General features: G+C 39.0%; 1 protein-coding gene across 2 annotated transcripts; it reads left to right on the top strand.

Moving 5' to 3' along the window:
* The first annotated feature begins 221 nt into the window (after window positions 1–221).
* Window positions 222–15446, top strand: mrpl3 (mitochondrial ribosomal protein L3). 2 transcript variants are annotated; one of them, XM_028037060.1, is made up of 11 exons: window positions 222–288; window positions 367–470; window positions 5267–5448; window positions 5539–5630; window positions 6872–6970; window positions 8603–8702; window positions 8789–8849; window positions 9632–9743; window positions 9845–9922; window positions 10035–10112; window positions 15247–15446. In XM_028037060.1, the coding sequence occupies exons 2-11, from the start codon at window positions 379–381 to the stop codon at window positions 15394–15396; spliced, it is 1044 nt and encodes a 347-aa protein (XP_027892861.1). In that variant the 5' UTR covers window positions 222–288; window positions 367–378; the 3' UTR covers window positions 15397–15446. The 2 variants fall into 2 exon arrangements, with proteins under 2 accessions (XP_027892861.1, XP_027892862.1); XM_028037061.1 differs by lacking the exons at window positions 222–288; window positions 367–470 and adding an exon at window positions 3811–3848 and having other exon boundaries at window positions 15247–15413.
* Window positions 15447–16598: the final 1152 nt, after the last annotated feature.

Raw genomic sequence — 16598 nt, 5'->3', positions numbered from 1 at the left:
CTTTTTTTTATTTGACTTTAACACTAGAGTCAAACATATTATTGGAAATAACACAAAAGAAAAAAGAATACCTATATCCAAAGTACAATATAATAACGGCATGTAAAAATAAAAGTAAAATTATGTGAAACTAAGGCTGCATATTGTTAACATCAATGTTTATTATATTTTTGGATTCAGAAGCGATAAAGATTGTACATTTCTAATATGATACGGAACCTTTTGCATCGACCGCAGTGCTGCGGAAATATTTTGCTAAAGTACCGGAAATGGTAGCGGTGACATTAGGTAAGTGGACGAAGACAAAAGCATGTGTTTTCATGTTTAAACCGGTAACATAACTTAATTTACTTTTATTGGTGCCAGATTTATGAATGAATGCGAAGAATGAGGATGATGGCAAAGTTGGGCTGTCGGTTTCTTCTCCAGCGGGGAGCACAGCTCGTTTGTCCTCGGGCAGCTGCTGAAAGGTAAAGATGCTAACTGGCTACTTGTGCTAAGAACTCGTCTCTGATTGCTTTGAAGGCGAGTCTCTTTATGGTCAAAATACTTAACATTTTTACATTAACATTTAATATAGTATTGGGATTGTAAGACATATGTCAATGTTTGGGGCTGGGATATTGAAATATGTTTTCAGCCATATCGCCAGTTATTGTGTGGCTTAAAATATAAAGCTGAACACTTTTATTCTGTCAGAAATTACAAGCCACAATATACAGCTACAGTAGCAGAGCTATACACACCCATTTGTCCTATGATGCCGTTGATTTAAGAACTGTATTATTCAAATTTAAATATTAATAAATAGTCATATAAATATGCTCACTCATGAAATAAAAACAAGCTATATTAATTAATTATTTCGTGGGGAGATTTTTATTTATTTGATGAGGTATTAATATTTGTTTAAGCTGTTCCCCCAGTTTCCAGAAGAATTAATAATAATATATTTTGGAATTAATCCTTTAATTCCAGAAGGATTTGAACCATAAGATATAACCATAATTCAACCAAAAGCAGTGCCGTGAGTAGTCTTTACGTACAAGAATCCATCTTCCAGGGCTAAGTTCGGGTTTTACATGTCTTGATTTAGTTCCTAAGTACATTGAAAGCTTCAAACAGCACAGCTCTGTAATCAGATTCAAGGTCTTGCCTCCAGAATTTTATTTTTTTTTTACCAATAATCTCATGAGTCTTTGAAAACCTTTGTTTGAGAATTGTTTATATTGTCAGTGTTTGCACAATTGTTTTATTACTGAATATTTAAGAAAGTTAAAGTGAAGTTGTAATGTTGTTGGGAAACAGTCAGTGTGCACAGTTATTTGGCAAGCATTACTATATAGACTTATTTTGCAACTAAATTAGATAATAATAAGCACTCAACTCAAAATGTACAAATAAACATTTTTGCTATTTCAAAAAGGGTCAATGACCGATTTTGATACTTTTATTTTCAACACCCAACCTGAGCCGTTCGGAGTCTGTTAGTTTTCTGATTAGCTTATGATTAGTTTGTAGAGTCAAGTCACGGTCACCAGTTTACACAAAACAGCAAACTGTTTTCCTTCACTCTAAATATGTTTAAGAAAGATCTCAGGTTCTCAGTAGGGTTAGAAGACAACGAAGTGGTATGAAATGACAAGAAAACTAACATCAGAGGAAGTCAGGTTGGCATTTGGAAAGATAAACCTGCCTTGTTGTTGAGGATAGTAAAAGTTGAAAAAAGGCAGGTGATGCTGAAAAAGAAAATAAGTACAATAATTATTTTTACTATTAATTTTTATATAAATTTTACAAAAAAAAATGTAACATCGTACTATGTTAGTACCTTTGGACTTAAAAATATGTATAAAGTGCCAAAAATAAAGCTATTATTCTTTATGCATTCACGAATTAAAAAACCCAGACTGACCAGCTTAGAATTAAACTGGCAATAGACAAAAGAAATCTGTTAAAAATAATTTAAATGTAACTTTTAAAAAAGGTATGTGTTTTGTATAAATCTGACTCATTCACATAATATCCATATTTAAATGTGATTAAGGCAGAATGAAGTAAAATTATTTTGAGCTGCTGAATATAGTCTTCACATTAACACATGCATGCACAGCCTTAATAGTTCAAATAAGAGTTAAAAGTTGAGAATGCATCGCTGACATGCAATGTGTCTAATCTCAGGCAGCATTCTGCAACTTTTAGAAAAGCAGCTCTGCACACACAGTTGGCAGAGACGACTCAAATAGCTCAGCAGTAATGACTCATGTGCACAGTTCACCTTTTTGGTGACAAACTGTGCTGACGCTTATTCACACTAAACTATGGAAAGCTAAACCTGTTTTGCAATCCATCTTGGATGCTTGTATTTGTGTAATGAGCTCAGAAAGACTGCATATATTTTTTGTGCCCATAACTTATTCATACGGTTTAGTGAGATAAAATTGCTACTAATGCAGCTTTCTGATCAGCATTTTTAAAAGGCTTCTTATAGAAAACCATCTCGAACGTGCTGTTAAAGACTTCTATAATGTTACCCTCCCCCTCCCGCTATTTGTTGCTGATCAGCGGATAAATGGTAACAGAAATTGTGTTTACATAATTCTTCCCTAATGAAGTCAAAAAAACTGTGAACAACAAGCTACAAAAACAAATCAACACTGTAATCAGTTATAAACTTATTATTCAGTAGAAATCTTTCTCTACTCACTTCCTCTGCATATTAAAAATGTTGCGCCTAAGGGCTTTCTGATTCTTTGTCTTTTTTGGGGGAATGTTTCTTCTTTTTTTTTAGACTTGCTTTAAGTCACCCTCGGGTTGAATTACCTCGCTGAAATCACTGCGTTCAACCCAGTATGTAAAAGCAGGTTAAAAGCATTTGTAGTCCTGGAGGACCAGCGTTTCAGATACTTTAGAAGTTTCTCTCCTTGAGCACACCAAATTGAAATGAATGGGCCATCATCTGGCTCCTGCAGAACTTTGTGACAAAAATGAGGAGATAATTCAGCCAGTCCAATTAGCTGTGCTGCAGCAGGGATACCTACCCAGCCCAGAGCACTGGAACTGTTCACCTCCAGTCATCTAATCAGATTTGTTACTTTGAATGTTTTTCCAAGCGTCTCGAAAATGCTCAGACACTAAAGACATGTTGGCATGAGAAAACTGTCCTAAGACTTAATGAGTTAGGACTGTACTCAGAAGATATCAGTTGGTTTTTGTTTTCATTTATTGGCTTTACTGAATCGAAAAGGTCCAGATGAGACGTATTGAGTTTTAGACAATAATATAAATTACCTGAGCAAAGAATGTTTTTAATCTGAAGCAATGTAGTTATATGTTTAGATATGAGGGAAGGTCATATCTTCCCTCATGTCTCAAATTGGTCCAATTTGAGATGGTCTGTGATATTAGGTAATCCTCACAAGCTTTTAATAGACATTTTAACTTGTCTGTTTACCAATTAAATCACAATAACAGCTGGAAATTAGGTCCTAGAAGTTAGTTTCCCTGTTGTGGTTATCTTTTGTAATGTGTTCCTGTTTCTATGGCAGCAAAATTCCAGGAATTTTCCAAGTTTGAAAATGAGCAGGCATTTACAGGAATAAACATGGAGTTTGAAATATTGAAGGTTGGCTCAACTTTAGATTGGTTACAAATAGTATAGCGTTTTTGGCAGAACTACCAGATTTTATGGAAGTATGCACATAGCACACCGCTTCCCACAGGGGTACTGAGGCCACACCCTCTAGATGCACTGTGTATCCTTCCATTACATGCACAGATGATTTCTAGTACCTTGGGGTATTGAGGCCACTTTTCTTACGGAGGATGTTGATGAGGCCCAGGAAGAGGTTAGTGTCTGAAAGGGTCTGGCGAAAATGTAGAAAGCAGTCTTGAGAGGTTGGAAGAATGATTGTTGTTTGGTTTGTGTGTCAAATTGGACTTTTATTTTATTTTTATATTTTTTTACAGGGAGCAGCGAGATTTTTTTCCATTTCAAACCTTGATTTTAATGTATGAGTCTGAAGGTTTGGAATGTTTTACTCAATATGTATGTTTCTGTTGTCCTGGGGAACAATTTAATATTCATATTCAGTTAAATTTTTAAAGTTCTATCATTTCAAATCTGTTTTTTTAATTGCATTAATTTTGCTTGGATGTCTACCAGTGATCAATTTGAATTTGAATATTTATCTTTGAACATGACTCAGTTTAACTTACCCCATAAAATCCTGAAGTTCTCTAACTCGTCGAGCTCCAGTTTTACACGTCTCTGCTGCAACACAGCTGGTTCAGATGGTCTAATTATCTCCTCAGCATGTCAAAGTTCTGCAGAGGCCTGCTAACGAGCCATCATTTGATTCAGGTGTGTTGATCCAGAGAAACAACTAAAACATGCAGGATTCGGCCCATGAGGCCTGACTTTGGACACCATTGACCTAATTTAATGGTGCGTGGAGCGTCGGACATGCTGGACGTGCTGGACGGGTCAAACGCTCAAAACGCTTCAAATCACGCCGCGCTAGATGCTCGAAATGTGCCGCAACGGGCCCTTGATGCGCCTCCACATAGACTTTGAATGCAAACGAGACACGCCTGAGGCTCAAAACTCGTTTTGCACACGCATCGAACTTGAAGAGTCAGATACATTTTTGACGCGCTTGGTATAAACGCACCATAAGTGAAAGTTTCTGAAAAACTGGGAATATTCTGCCCATTTGCAACCTTGCTCGTTTGTAAGGGGAACACATTCATGAAAAATAAAACAATATTAGGGATGTTTTAGGACAGTGTTTCCCTATGGTACACTGCCTTGAGTGTTTTAGATTCGCTCCTGCTTCTGATTTTAGGAGTGATTTATTATTATTTCTTTATTCCAAGTGTCAATGTATTGTAACTTGCCTCTAGTTAGGGGCAGGGATGTTACGGGCAGCTAAAATCTCTGCAGACCCCACACCTTCTGGACACAAACTGTTTAAACAACTTCTTCCCACAGTCTCTCTCTGATGGACACAACAAACATCTTAAAGCCAATTTAATCATCTACTCGGCTCTAAAATAACAAAAAGCGTATTTGCACTCTTTTTCACAAAGTATTTGGTGTACGTATGGATGGATGTATGTATAACATTCTTCTTTTATTTCCCCAAGTCCTCTAAAGTTCATATATTTATGTTTGTTGTCAGGTATCATGTGAAATTCCTGGTTTATGCACAACGACTTGCGAATTAAAGCCGATTCAGAATCTTTATTTTCTTCTGTCTTTCAGCCCCGTCCAGCTGTTGGGTTGTGTCAGGACTGTAATGAAAACGACATGGTTCGAAGAGCACCTTACAGAGGACAACCAGAAGTACTTGAGAAACCTCACGGCAGAGGATTACAGAAAACAGACAGCCGAGAAGCTCAACCCTCTCAGAGATGAGCCCTGGCCGCGACAGGACTGGACAGAAGGTGGAAGCCGTGATCACTTAGCGCTCCGTTTATCAGGACCGCCGTTCCTATCAGCTGTCCTCACCAGCTTTTCATCTGTCCTCTCCGCAGGAAGTCGGCGAGTTGGTTTAGTTGCTGTCAAGTTGGGGATGGCTCCTATCTGGACTAAAACGGGAGAAAGACACCCAGTCACACTGTTGCAGGTAGTACAAAAAATAAAACACTTTTTATGTCTGCTTTGCATCAAAATAAGCGTGAATTCTTGTCATCTGAAGGGAAATGAGCAACAGGGGGGAAAAAAAAGAAACAAAGTCAATTTTCTTTGAAAGAATGACTGGCTTTACTGACACTAAAGACGGAAAATATAACAATGAAAGCATCTCTTCATGCTCTGTTTGATTGTTCCACAGTCTGCCTTTGTGAAAGGTGTATCTGATAATGTTTAAAAGGCAGCACAGCCAGCCTGCTTATTGGGAACACCATGTTCCACCAGCACTTGTTAAGGTAGATTGGAAAAATCGTATCAGGATTGTCCTGCTCAACTTTAAAAGCATTGAAAAGTTAGAGTTTACAAAGTGGCTTAAACATGTACACCATGTTAGATTGCAGTGGGTAGCAACATATAGAATATGTGGATATGTAGCCTTACAGTACATTAAGTACATAAGTTTTTTTACAGAAGGCATATGTACAGTACAGTCCTACTTTCTGTTGATCTATCAAGTATAATCCTGAGAAAATATATTAAAATATGATTGCAAAGTGGAAAAATTATATATGCAAGACGTGAATATTTTCTCTTGGCAAATTCTAAATCTTTCTATTTGGTCGTCTTTTGTTCCAGTTGAAAGAAAATGCCCATTAAATTTGTACAAGTAATTTACTTTCCCGCTGTAACATTTGGGGTTTATGTAAAATGTGTTTAAATTTTCAGTTTGTGTTCGTGGTTTGAAAGTATCACCACATGGTTTTTTTATCAGGGAGTTAAAAACGCCTCTCTTTAAATCTGTTTATTGAAGCGCGTCAAGATTTCTCTTGAAAGGTGCTATATAATTACTTTTACCTACTTACTCGCTTCGCTTACTTAATTAAATATTTTGGATTAGAGGCTCATTTTAACTTGTAAAAAAGAAAACAAAAAAACATCTGTTTTTATGACATCCGTATGTAACGCATTGCATACAGAGGCACATGTGTGTCGTGATTTGATGTCATCCATTTAGATTAGACCAAATGCTGTGAGAGTAAATTAACCGTCTGGATGAATATTAGCGCTTTACAACAGAGACGTCCGTCTAATTGCTCAGCTATTTGTGTCCACTGCTCACAAGGACCAGGCTGAGCAGTGGACACTACAATCAGGCAGGCGTTTAATCAGACGCTTTGCTGACATTGTCTTCCTGAGTTTTCTTGCAATATTTTCAACTCCTAACATGTTTCCCAGGTGCAAGATTGCCACGTAATAAAGTGTCTCCCCAAAGAAGAGTTTGATGGACACTCTGCTGCTCTTGTAGTAGGAGGGAAGAACGTGTCACCGTTCCATGTAAGTGTTAAAATTGTCAGAATCGCACCGTTTTATATGCTGCTTTGAGAATTATGTGCAAAATGGAATGGAGTGTTTTTGTTGAGGCTTTCTTTTGGTTCTGTTCATAAGACATTTGTTGTTGTTCTTGATTTTGTTTTGGGGTTTTTTTTTAAGTCAGGAAACACACTGATATATTTGTTTATTTTTCTCTTCAAAAAGACACAAGACACACATTTTTGAAATTCAGTAGCTTAATCATCTGTCTCCTAAATTCTCTAAAGGACTTGGTTTGCAACATGATAATGAATGCAACTCCTGAAATTCCTGAATTACCATGCTTTTGTTTAAGGCTTCTTCGTGCTGCTTCTGTTTAATCCCCATTTTACGCATCTTTATTAGTCTTTCCCTAAAGAGCTGATTTGGCGCGATCCCAAAATAAAAGACGAGCTTCTGCTTTGCAGTCTGCCATTTTTAGTTTCTCTCCAGAGCCTCGGCTCCTTCATAAAGGCATCTCAGCAACACCAGATATTCTGCTGGTGACTGCAAAACCACAGAAGTCCTGAGGCGCTCCTGGCCTCCGAGCAAATGAAGACGCAGGAAATTATTGTTGCGTTCGACACTACATAAATGTAGTGTACATTTATCGACCATTTTATAAGGTACATCTGTGTAAGTGCTTGTTAGCACAAAGTTAATCAGTCAGTCACATGGATGGAGCGCAATAGCTTTAGGCATCAAGGCCTGATGAAGATGACAAGCTAAAGTAAGTATTAGCAAGGTGTACCTAATAAAGTGGCCAGTTAGTGTATCTTGTTAAATTTCACTCTCTTAACTACGCCAAGCTTCAATTTTCATTTAAGCCTGTTTAAAGTCACTGATTATAACAAACTTCGTGTTAAATTTGTTGGAGTCCAATTACTTCTGTCCCAGTTAAAATGAAAAGTTGCTTTAGTGCTGAAATATTTTTAATTTCAATTCCAAAAATTCCTTAAAAAATGCATTTCAAAAACTAGATAACCTGAATGACTGAATACTTTTTCTTTTGTACCATTTTTCTCACATAGTGAACATACTGTACTTAGCGTATCCATCCTTTGTCCCACGCAGGAATGGAGGACATGTTAAAAAATTTGTTTTTCAACGCCAGCCCACTCGTGGCGTGAGTACGGAAGAAATTCATTGTTATAAGGTGAAAAACAGCGGCGCGAGACTGAATAAATGAAGGTGTAATTTATTCATTGCGGCTCGATGGATGCCTGATGGATCAGTGTCAGGACTTCAGTGGTGGGGAAGCTTTAAACCCTCCTTACAGCCGAATGACTCCTCAGTCAGCGTTAGTTGGAGGGAGCAGCTTTGGCAGACTGATTTCCAGTTAACAGAAGGGAAGAGGGAGAGTTCTGGAGTGATCGGAGGCGCTGAGTTTGAGAGTGAGGGGAGCGAAAGCAAATGTCAGAGAGACTCTCGCTGCCAAGACTGCTTGCGTCTCCATGCGAGTGTGTCTCTTTGGCTCCCGTACAGTCGTAACAGGATGATGGTATATTTTAATAGTCCAACTGTTGCTCACTGCTCCTACTTCTCCTGCCATGTTCCATCAATCTCGATTTTGTTTTGTTTTTTTTCTTTCCTCCTTCCCATCACAATGATCGACAGAGGTCAGAGGAAACAATGGAGATGTTCAGGAATGCAGGAGTTCCCCCTAAACAGAAAGTCACCGTCTTTAGAGTGTCTGACAACGCCATCATTAAACCAGGTATGGGTAGAAATTTGCTCCTGCTTTTATACACTAAGCTGAAATTCTGGATATTAATTCCTTTATTTTGTCTCGTTCGTGTAAAGGCACTCCTCTGTATGCAGCACATTTTCGTCCAGGCCAATACGTAGACGTCACAGCTAAATCGTGAGTTGTTTTTTTTGTGTTTTTGTTGCACGTCTTCTCTTGTGTTGCTCTCTTTCCCAGTTCTTGTCAATTAATTTGTTTAGGAAAATTTCACTTTATGTGCAAATTTAAGTCTGTTGTTTAATTAGTTTTCTCACTGAACCAACTAATCTACTTAAATCCATTGAAATGCCGTGAAAGAGTATGCATACCTAACAAGATAGCGCATAATTTGAAGAGAAAAGAGAATAATGATAATCTGAAGAGTGCGGTGTGCATTTATATCCAAACCCTGTGATTTAGTTGTTTTTAGAAAACCTTTCTGCTGCAATTACAGCTACCAGTTTTTGTCTATTCTTTGCGGAGTAGCTCAAGCTCAGTCAGACTGGATGGAGAGTTTTAATTTTCTATTTGGATTTATGTCTAGACTTGGACTAGGCCATTCTAACATATGGATAGGCATTGATAAAAACCAGCAGTTCATAATCCTGGTCCTCAGCATCAGCTGTCCAGCATATTCATATTCTGGACAATACATAATATTCATATTCACCTCTCCTTTATACCCTTGAGGTGGTTTGGAGTGAATACAGAAATACATCACATTTTCAGATGTTTCTTAAAATTATTTTTCCTCATTTTTCTTCCATTTGTCAATCATCCAGTGGATCCATCACATGTATGTTAAAATACAGTTTTTGACTGCAATGTGACAAAGAGAATGCTTTAATGCTTTTCTAAGGCAATGTAAATCCGGTTCCATATTGTGTGTGTGTTGGTGAATTTCTTGTGTATTTTGGTAGCATTGGTAAAGGTTTCCAAGGTGTGATGAAGCGATGGGGATTCAAAGGTCAGCCAGCCAGCCACGGTCAAACCAAAACTCACCGCAGACCAGGAGCTTCCGGACCAGGAGGGGTAAGATACGAACTCATCCACAAACCCCCACGCCCGCACATGAGCGGTTTGCTTCTCTTTATCCGTTACTTTAAGCATTTGTGATACTCATCTCCGTCTAGGATCCGGCCAAAGTTTTCAAAGGAAAGAAGATGCCTGGCAGGATGGGCAACACGTACATCACGGCTCACGGACTGAAGGTGAGCGCCGATCCAAACGCGGGCGATTTCTGCCTTGAGCTTGTTTGTTCTTCGCTCCTTTATTAATCCAATCTTGTCCAATCTGCTTTGTTTTCGCATTTCTGCCTTCCAGGTATGGAGGGTGAATACCAAGTACAACGTGCTGTACGTTCACGGCACCATCCCCGGTCACCGGAACTGCGTCCTGAAGGTAAAACAAAACAAAATCACACACACATGCGCACACACAGTAGAGTGTGAAGTCAGCGGTTAGCTCCGGCATGTTTGGAAATCTGACTGCGACGGGTGACCTTGCACCTGTGAAACACCGTCACATCTGCAAGATGGTGCGATTTATCTTCATTGACACTGTGCTGGATCAGCAGCATGCATGCGTGTGTGTGCGCGGCCGTGTGTGTGTTGGTGCACGCGTATTTATTTCTCATGGGACGGGAAATGGAAGCGTGTAGCCTAACGATGTTAGTAATACCCTCAGCATCCATCTCCCTACCCTGCGTGTTGTGCTCGCCTCATCAGTGTGGGAGTGTTGCATATACCTGGACTCTTATTTGATCTGGAGACAAGTAATAATGAATACAATTTTATACCCACACACACACACACACACCCATTAGATTGCAACACCCCAAAGACTACAGCTTAATAATAAATATGCCTTAGTTGTTTTTGTTGTTCTGATGAACCTTAATGCCCAAATGCAAATGAGGATTATGTCTAAGTTATTGATTGCGTTTACCACTATAGCTAACTGCTAAGATTTTTTTCTGCATCCTTATTATTTGAACATCTAATTAGCAACTCATTTGAGTCGGTAGTTTCTACACTTTGTCAGGGTCTCTTTGATGTGTAGCCGAGGGAAAATTAAAAGTGATTCATGTGGGAAAACTAAAGGTTTATCCATCATATCTTCAAGATGTGATGGATGAGCATTTAGGCACTTTAAAGGAAGGTTTTCCATTGCTGTTTCTCCCCCACCCTCTTGTTCCCTAGTTTATCATGCAGATCACCATCTAATGGTTATTTGCATTGTTATTGCATGAATTTAAAGCGGTGTGCAGATACTGCAATGTGATCCAAGGTCCCTGAGCTGCTTTGTGTGTCTGGAACACAATAAATTGCAAAGATATCCAGTGGAAGCTTTAAAATTAGCCTCAATCGGTGGCAGTTCTTCCGTCATTGTCATTAACTAAGGTTTCATTCATGGCCTCACGCGTTACGTGACTGGGCATTATCTCCCCGCTCGAACAGAATGACTTCAAGCGCAGGTCCTCCTTCTTCCTCTGTGCTCATTCATTTTCCACGTCCCCTCGCTGGCAGGCGGAGTGTTTGTCATTGTTAGAATTGACTAAACAATGTAGCCTGAGGAGCAGCAGCCACAGAAATTCACAATAATGTGTATTCTGTTCTGTTATTGTCACATTCAGCTATTTCTTTTTCTTTCTTCAATTTAAAACTTCACAGATTACATAAGAAAAACCCCCCAAAATTTTGTTGTTTGAAAGTGCAGGGGATTTCTAATTGAATCCAGAAACAGGACTGTGTTTCACTCGACGTACAAAGAATAAACGTTTAAGTAAGAGAAACAAAAATATATAATTGCAAAAGTAAAATAATTTTTTATAAATCGCATTTTACAAGTAAGTTGCTACTCCTCCGTTCACTCATCTCACATCCTGATCCGTATAAAATCAGAGTTATCTGATCTGCTTGGAGCATTTTGCTGAGTGTTAGTCAGTAGCTCCGACTTCTCTGTGTTTGGAATGTGATGTTTCTGTTTTAATGGTATTAGTCATTGATCCAAGAGTTGTGGAGCATGTACAGTTCATGTCATGCTAAGGGCAGAGAGCTTCTCTACTTGGATACAAATTTCATTTACACCAAACTTTGTGAGATTCAGTTCAAGATAAACACCAGTGTGTGTTGCTGTGACTCTTGCTGCACTTTTCAGCACTGATTTTGCCAGTTTGTCAGTGCATCTTTAAATATTGAGTTGTGATGCTGAATCTCTGTGGCTTGTTAAAACTGAAATTTTCTGCTACATGTTAGCCTCTCCTGCCAAGTTATGATGAGTTTATATGAAATAGATAAATAATACAATGAGACGGACACTATTAATTTGTATACCCGAGACTACAGGAACATTTCAGCCATTTTTTTATTTATTTTTTTAAACTTTCTAACTTTGTCCACACTCTGTTGCATTAAACTCCAAATGAAAGCACAAAAATCTGTTTAAGTAGAAAGGAAAACAAGAGCTGCCACTGTTTAGTCCAGCACTGTTTGCCTCTTTTGAATTCGGATGTTGTTAATGTCAATCATATCACCACCTACTGTTATACCATATGTATTACAGTCCATTTTTGACCGGACTCTAACAGACTGGTTGCAGAATGGTTCTCCTCCAAAAAAACAGATGGAAGAAATTTTGATTTCTAAAAGAAATATGTGATATTGTGGTCAGTGCTTTAAAAGCTGAGTTGTGCATTGGCACATCTCAGTTTTACAAGCCTTTCACTTGAAAACAAGCAATTACTTTGAAGACATTTACAATTCAAAGCACATTCTGCATCTCCATTTTGCTTCCACTATGTTATACGGCAGATGGTACATCAGCAGTCGTGCAAAGCTGAGTTTTGTCCAAGACTCTTAATACTAGTTATTTAAAAATGCCCGAATGGGATCTAGAGATTGGTTTGGGACTTCCCCAGTTTATTTATTGTAAACAGAAAAAGGAATAGCTTGTCATCTTTTCTTGCTTCAGCATTCCTTAGCGAGCCTTTTGGCAATTTTTTAATGAATTTGTTTGAGTATGATGCCTGCCTCAACCTTTTTGATCCATTATAGCGGTTTATGATGCAAATGTGCATCTCTGAGTAAGAAATTCCTGTTAATTTGAAATGCGTTTTCTAAATACAATTAGAAAATGTATTTTCTAATTCCATTAGAAAATGGAATTTCTAATGGAAACTTAGAGATTTCTAATGGAAACTTAGAGATTTAACTTAGAAACTTAATGGAGATTTGATTAAAAGAAACTTTTAATCAAATCTACTCTTCTTCCTCACCCTTAAGCTGTAATGATGTAGATAAGTTGGTAAATGATTTTCAGTCTAAAGTTTCAGATATTATCGATTCCATTGCCCCAATTAAAATGAAGGTTGTGTCTGATAAAAAGAAATCTCCATGGAGAAATGCACAAACAGTTAGATCTGCAAGACAACTCTGCCGTAGGGCAGAATGAAAATGGCGTAAAACTCAACTCCACGTTCATTGTGACATATATAAAGAAAGACTACGTAACTATAATTTAACTCTAAAACATGCAAGAGAGGCTTTCTTTGCAGATGTCATAAACAAAAACATTAACAATGCTCGAGCTTTATTTGCAACAGTTGACAGAATCACAAACCCTTCTGTGACGTTACCGCCTGAATTCCAATGTATTGCCGCTTGCAACCAGTTTTCCAGCTTCTGTTCAGAGAAAATTCAAAAAATCTGAGCATTAATCTGTACATCCACTATAAAGTCAGTACCAATGCTGTGCCCAAACAAAACAAATACAGGAAAAATGACCCAATTTCAACTACTTAATTATAAAACCCTACAGGAAATTATAAGTCAACTAAGCTCCAGTTCCTGCTGTCTGGATGTTTTACCCACAAATTTCTTTAAGAAAGTCCTGCCTGTTATTGCTGCTGATCTGATCCAAATAGTAAACTCATCGCTCTCATCAGGCGTTTTCCCCCAGGCTCTGAAAACAGCAGTAATCAAACCACTGATAAAAAAGAACAATCTGGACAAATCACTAATGCAGAATTACAGGCCGATCTCCAACCTCCCATTCATCAGCAAAGTTATTGAAAAAGCTGTGTGTAAACAATTAACTAGCTTCCTAACTATAACCAACCTCTTTCACTCCTTCCAGTCTGGTTTTCGTGCTCACCACAGCACAGAGACCGCCCTCGTAAAAGTGTTCAATGACATCCATATAAATACGGACTGTGGGAGAACCACAGTGCTGGTTCTGTTGGACCTCAGTGCAGCTTTTGACACTGTTGACCATGATATATTACTGAATCAACTGGAGAGTTGGGTCGGACTCTCCGGTCCATTGCTTAACTGGTTTAAATCCTACATAAAGAACAGGGATTTCTTTGTTTCAAGTGAAAACTTTTCATCAAAGAGGTCAAAGGTCACATGTGGGGTACCCCAAGGTTCAATCCTAGGACCCCTTTTATTCAATATTTATATGCTCCCACTAGCTCAGGTTATAACAGGAAATAATATTAGCTACCATAACTATGCAGATGACACACAGCTCTACATTACGATGTCACCAGGTGACTCAGAGCCCATCCAATCACTGAACAGATGCTTAGAGCAGATAAATGTGTGGATGTGCCAAAACTTTCTCCAGCTGAACAGAAACAAAACTGAAGTTATTATTTTTGGACCTAAAGAGGAACGATCTAGAGTCAATGCACAGCTTCAGTTATTACAACTGAAAACCAGCGATCAGGCCCGAAACCTGGGAGTAGTGATGGACTCTGACCTGAACCTCCAGAGCCACATAAAGACAGTTACAAAGTCGGCCTTCTATCACCTGAAGAACATTTCCAGGATTAAAGGACTAATATCTCAGCAAGATCTAGAGAAACTCATCCATGTGTTCATCTTTAGTCGTATTGATTATTGCAACAGCGTCTTCACAGGTTTGTCGAACAAATCAATCAAACAGCTGCAGCTGATCCAGAATGCTGCTGCTCGTGTTCTCACTAAAACCAGGAAGATAGAGCACATAACACCAGTTTTAAAGTCCCTCCACTGGCTCCCTGTAGCTCAAAGAATAGACTTTAAAATACTGTTGTTAGTTTATAAATCACTGAACGGCTCAGCACCACAATACATTAAAGATCTGCTGTTGTTGTATCAACCTTCCAGACCTCTCAGGTCTTCCGGTTCTGGTTCTGCTCTGCATCCCCAGAACCAGAACCAAACGAGGAGAAGCAGCTTTCAGCATCTATGCACCACAAATTTGGAACAAACTTCCAGAAAACTGTAAAACAGCTGAAACACTGACTTCTTTTAAATCTCAACTGAAAACCCACCTGTTTAGGATTGTATTTGAAATGTAATCAATTACAAATTTATTGATGTAACTTGACTTAATGATTGATTCTATATTGCATTGTGATTCTGTGTTTGTAATGATGTAAAGCACTTTGAAATGCCTTGCTGCTGAAATGTGCTATACAAATAAAATTTGATTGATTGATTGATTAGATTTTTGTTCTTCTAGTTAAGTGTGTGCGATTGTGTTGCAGGTGAGAGACACAGTACTCCCAACTAGACGCTCTACTCTGCTCAACCCGCCTTTCCCCACCTACTTCACCGAAGAGGAGGGCGACCTGGATGAAGATCTGTACGATGACGACCTGTTTGTTCACACAGAGCCGTCCGTAACGCTGACCTGACCCGCTTGTAACTATGTGTTTTAATGCTTTAATAAAGAATTACTCCTGAATCTGCCTCGTTGTTTCTGGGCGAGCGTAAAAAGCAGCGAGTAGCAGCGAGCCGGTCTGTTTGATCAAAAAATGATTTTACTGTCCCTCTCCCCTTGAAACCATGGTAACTGTAGGAGTGATGATGTCACGAGAGGATCCCCAAGCAGAGAGAAAGAAGGGAAAGACAATGAAGCAAAACAAAGAGAGAGCCGGATATCTTGGAGAAATGTGTAATATCTATGCACAATGGAGCGGAGAGGGCAGGGGAGCAGTTGAGCCGAACACAATAAGGGGAAAAGTGAGTGGAATGCAGACAAGAAGAAGGACGAGCTGTCGTGGAAGAGGAGGGCAATAAATGGGGTGTAAGGGATGGAAGCAAATACAAAGGAAGAAGGGAGAGCTGGAGAAGGTGTGGAGGGCAGCAAAGGGAGAGGCAGAGTTGAGGGCTGACAAAGGTTGACATTTGTGCATAAGAGGATAAATGAGAACATTAAAGTTGCAGGAGAAACTGCTGTGCGCTTAAGTGTGTGTTTGTGTGTTCATGTTCAGCGGTTTTTAGATGAGGGAGATTAATTTTGGGACCAGCAGATCTTAATCTGCTGTCTCTCTGTCTATATATATATATATACTGTGTATATATATATATATATATATATATATATATATATATATATATGTGTGTGTGTGTGGTAGTGATGAAAGTTTTCTGTGGTGGGTTGGATAAATAATCACATAATTGCATCCTCTGAACTGCTTAGTGCCGTTTAGCGGATCTATCCTCAGCTTGCATATAAATCAGTTGGCCCTCTGCTCCAGACATCTGCCGTGTAATTGACAGCCGCGGTAACAAGGCCCCTTTGTTTGAAACCGCTGTCAAGCGGCAGCGATGCCTCACAGGAGAAACCCCTGCAACATCGGCGGACGGCCTCTGCATCCACGCCTGCTCCCTAATTGAAACGGCACGCAGCAGCTCGCTCTTTGAGACCAGGGGAACAACCACGGGGTTAACTGTCATTTAGGCAACAAAGTGATGAGGCGGTTTGTGGCGTCCTGCTCTGTGTAACATGCCACAGCTTGTATGTTTGTGAGGAAGCAGCGGGCGCTTTGAAATGGAAATAATATCGTTTGAAAGTCCTGCTCTGCAGAGAACTGCACATCATCAGGCTCCTGGT

Source organism: Xiphophorus couchianus, chromosome 13, assembly GCF_001444195.1.
Source record: "Xiphophorus couchianus chromosome 13, X_couchianus-1.0, whole genome shotgun sequence".
In the NCBI taxonomy this organism is placed as follows: Eukaryota; Metazoa; Chordata; class Actinopteri; order Cyprinodontiformes; family Poeciliidae; genus Xiphophorus; species Xiphophorus couchianus.
The sequence above is the reverse complement of the archived record's forward strand: the minus strand, read 5'-3'. Positions and strand labels throughout refer to the sequence as shown.

Coding starts and splice junctions, on each gene's coding strand:
- mrpl3 (XM_028037060.1), top strand. CDS start 379: ATGCGAAGAATGAGGATGATGGCAAAGTTGGGCTGTCGGTTTCTTCTC. Junction 5,449..5,538: donor GCGACAGGACTGGACAGAAG/GTGGAAGCCGTG, acceptor TCCTCTCCGCAG/GAAGTCGGCGAGTTGGTTTA. Junction 8,850..9,631: donor GTAGACGTCACAGCTAAATC/GTGAGTTGTTTT, acceptor GTATTTTGGTAG/CATTGGTAAAGGTTTCCAAG.